This window comes from Passer montanus, unplaced genomic scaffold (genome assembly GCF_014805655.1).
Source record: "Passer montanus isolate IOZ18808 unplaced genomic scaffold, ASM1480565v1 scaffold295, whole genome shotgun sequence".
Classification (NCBI taxonomy): Eukaryota; Metazoa; Chordata; class Aves; order Passeriformes; family Passeridae; genus Passer; species Passer montanus.
In genome coordinates, this window is record NW_024367652.1 from 73,823 (window position 1) to 77,593 (window position 3,771).

At 43.5% G+C, this 3,771-nt stretch overlaps 1 protein-coding gene across 1 annotated transcript in view; it reads left to right on the forward strand.

Moving 5' to 3' along the window:
- Positions 1 to 3,771, forward strand: part of NXF1 (nuclear RNA export factor 1) — a 15,820-nt gene that overhangs the window by 8,826 nt on the left and 3,223 nt on the right. Inside the window, exons 9-10 of the mRNA XM_039714018.1 lie at positions 971 to 1,078; positions 2,635 to 2,693. Coding sequence (XP_039569952.1) covers positions 971 to 1,078; positions 2,635 to 2,693 — 167 coding nt within the window. The remainder of the gene's footprint in view (positions 1 to 970; positions 1,079 to 2,634; positions 2,694 to 3,771) is intronic.

The following is a 3,771-nucleotide window of genomic DNA, read 5'->3' on the forward strand; positions in this document are numbered from 1 at the left end:
TTTTGGGGATTTTCCTCTTATTTTAGGGGGATTTTCCCCTTTTTTGGGAATTTTCCACTTTTTTAGGAGACCCCTCCTCTTTTTGGGGAGACCCCTCCCCTTTTTGGGGAAGTTTTCCCCTTTTTTGGTGGAATCTTCCACTTTTTTTTGGGATTTTTCCTCTTTTTTAGGGGGATTTTCCCCTTTTTTGGGATTTTTCCCTCTTTTTTGGGAATTTTCTCTTTTTTTTACGAGGGTTTTCCCATTTTTTCTGAATTTCCCCACTTTTTTGGGAGACCCCTCCCCTTTTTGGGGAGACCCCCTCCTCTTTTTTGGGGTTTTCCCCTTTTTGGGGGGGATTTTCCCCCTTTTTAAGGAGAATTTCCCCTTTTTTGGAATTTTCCACTTTTTGGGGAGACCCCTCCCCTTTTTAGGGGATTTTCCTCTATTTGGGGGGATTTCTCTCCTTTTTTGAGGGGATTTCCCCCTTTTTTGGGGTGGATTTTCCCCTTTTTGGGGTGGATTTTCCCCTTTTTGGTCTCCCCCCCCTCGGGGGTCTCACTGTGCCCCCTCCCCATTTCCAGGGCAGCTACTTCGGCTCCGACGACCTCAAGGCTTTGGTGCTGCGGTTCCTCCAGCAGTGAGTGCCCAAAAAACCCAAAAAACCCCAAAATCCCCCCCAAAAAATCCCCAAATCTCACCTCAATCCCTTCCCCGAGAAACCCCACAAAGCCACCCAAAAAAACCTCCAAAAACCAACTCCCAAACCCCATTTTCCCCCAAAAATCCCAGTCTTCCCTCCAAAATTCCCCTTTTCTCCCCTTTTTCCCCAAAATTCCCATTTTCTCCCCATTTTTTCCCCAAAATTCCCTTTTTACCTCATTTTTTCCCCAAATCCCCATTATTTTTCCCCCAAATTCCAATTNCCCAAACTCCCATTATCCCCCCCCAAAATTCCCGTTTTTCCCGTTTTCCCGTGGTTTTGCCCCAGGTATTACTCCGTGTACGACTCCAGTGACCGCCAGGGGCTGCTGGACGCGTACCACGACGGCGCCTGCTGCTCGCTGAGCATCCCCTACGGCCCCCACACCCCCCCCAGGTACCAAAAACACCCAAAAGTGGGCAAAATACACCCAAAATACACAAAAACACACAAAAAACCCCACCAAAACCGGCCAAAATACACCCAAAACACACAAAAACACACAAAAAACCCCACCAAAACCGGGCAAAATACACCCAAAAATACACCTAAACTGGCCAAAATACACCCAAAGCCACCAAAACCGGGCAAAATACACCCAAAAATACACCCAAACTGGCCAAAATACACCAAAAATACACCAAAAATACACAAAAACACCCAAAACTGGCCAAAATACACCTAAACTGGGCAAAATACACCCAAAACACACAAAAACACACAAAAAACCCCACCAAAACCGGGCAAAATACACCCAAAAATACACCTAAACTGGGCAAAATACACCCAAAACCACCAAAACCGGGCAAAATACACCCAAAAATACACAAAAACACACAAAAAACCCCACCAAAACCGGCCAAAATGCACCAAAAATACACCTAAAATACACAAAAGCAGCCCAAAATACACCGAAAACAGCCCAAAATACACCAAAAATACACCTAAACTGGGCAAAATACACCCAAAACACAAAAAAACCCCACCAAAACCGGCCAAAATGCACCAAAAATACACAAAAAATGCACCAGAAGTACACAAAACCACACCTCAACTGGGCAAAATACACCCAAAACACACAAAAACACCCAAAAAACCCCACCAAAACTGGGCAAAATACACCCAAAAATACACTAAAAATACACAAAAACACACAAAAAACCCCCACCAAAACCGGGCAAAATACACCTAAACTGGGCAAAATACACCCAAAAATACACAAAAAACCCGCCAAAACTGGCAAAAATACACCAAAACTTGACAAAAATGCACCAAAAGCAGCCCAAAATACATAAAAAATACACAAAACCAGCCCAAAATACACCAAAAATGGCCCAAAATACACCAAGAACACTCCAAAAATACACCAAAACCAGCCCAAAGTACACAGAAATGGATGAAAATACACCAAAACCTGCCCAAAATGCACCAAAAAACCAGAAAAATACCTGAAGCAGCCTGAAACCAGCCCCAAATAAACCAAAACCAGCCCCAAAGCAGCCCAAAATATCAAAAAATACACCAAAACCAACCCAAAACACCCAAAAATACACCAAAGCAGCCCAAAACCACCCGAAAAGCCCCAAAGCTGCCCAGAAACCCCTCAGGAAAGGGGCTCAGAGCAGCCCCCCCTGCCCCATTAAAAACCCGTTAATTGCCCATTAATATGCCATTGAAATCTCATTAATTCCCTGTTAATTCCTCACTAAAACCCCATTAATTCCACGTTAATTCCCCATTAAAATCTCATTAATTCCCCATTCGTTCCCCTTTAATTCTCCATTTATTCCCCATTAATTCCCCATTTACTCGCCATTAATTCCCCATTAAAATCCCATTAATTTCTCATTAAAATCCCATTAATTCCCCATTATTTCCCCGTTAATTCCCCGTTAATTCCTCATTAATTCCCCGTTAATTGCCCGTTAATTGCCGTTACATTCTGGTTTCAGGAACAGCCTGAACGAGTATTTCAAGGACAGCCGGAACGTGAAGAAGCTGAAGGACCCCAGTGAGGGGAATTTGGGGAAATTTGGGGAAATATTGGGGAAATTTTGGGGAAATTTGGGAAAATATTGGGAAAATTTGGGGAAATTTGGGAAAATATTGGGAAAATTTTGGGGAAATTTGGGGGAAATTTGGAGAATTTTTGGGGAAATTTTGGGGAAATTTTGGGGAGATTTGGGGAAATTTTGGGAAGTTTGGAAAAATTTGGGGAAATTTTGGGGAAATTTGGGGAAAATATTGGGAAAATTTTGGGGAAATTTGGGCTTTTTGGGTTTATTTTTGTTTTTTGGGGGAGATTTTAGGGGATTTTTGAGGGGTTTTGAGGTTTTTTTTTGGGGCAGATTTTGAGGGGGATTTTTGTGGGGATTTTTGGGCCCTTTTAGGACATTTCTATGGGGATTTTGGGAGGATTTTTGGGAGGTTTTAGGGTATTTTGGGGGGTATTCCTGTGGGGATTTTTGAGCCATTTCAAGATGTTCCTGTGGGGATTTTTGAGGAGTTTTTGCAGGATTTTTGGTGTGGTTTTAGGCTATTTTTGGTGTGGTTTTAGGGGATTTTTTGCAGGATTTTTGGGTCATTTCAGGCTATTCCTGTGGGGATTTTTGAGCCGTTTCAGGCTATTTTTGTGGGGATTTTTGTGGGGATTTTTTGGCCATTTCAGGCTATTCCTTTGGGTACTTTTTGCTGATTTTCCCCAGGGTTTTCCCTGGGATCCCAGCACTATTTCCTGTCCTTCTGAGCCCTTTTTCCCTGGCAGCCATGCGCTTCAAGCTGCTGAAGCACACCCGCCTCAACGTGGTGCCTTTAGGGGATTTTTGGGGGGATTTTTGGGGGGATTTTTGGAAGGATTTTAGTGGATTTTTGGTGTGGTTTTAGGGTATTTTTGGGAGGGTTTTTGGTGTGGTTTTAGGGGATTTTTGTGGGGATTTTTTGGCCATTTCAGGCTATTCCTTTGGGTACTTTTTGCTGATTTTCCCCAGGCTTTTCCCTGGGATCCCAGCACTATTTCCTGTCCTTCTGAGCCCTTTTTCCCTGGCAGCCATGCGCTTCAAGCTGCTGAAGCACACCCGCCTCATGAGAGA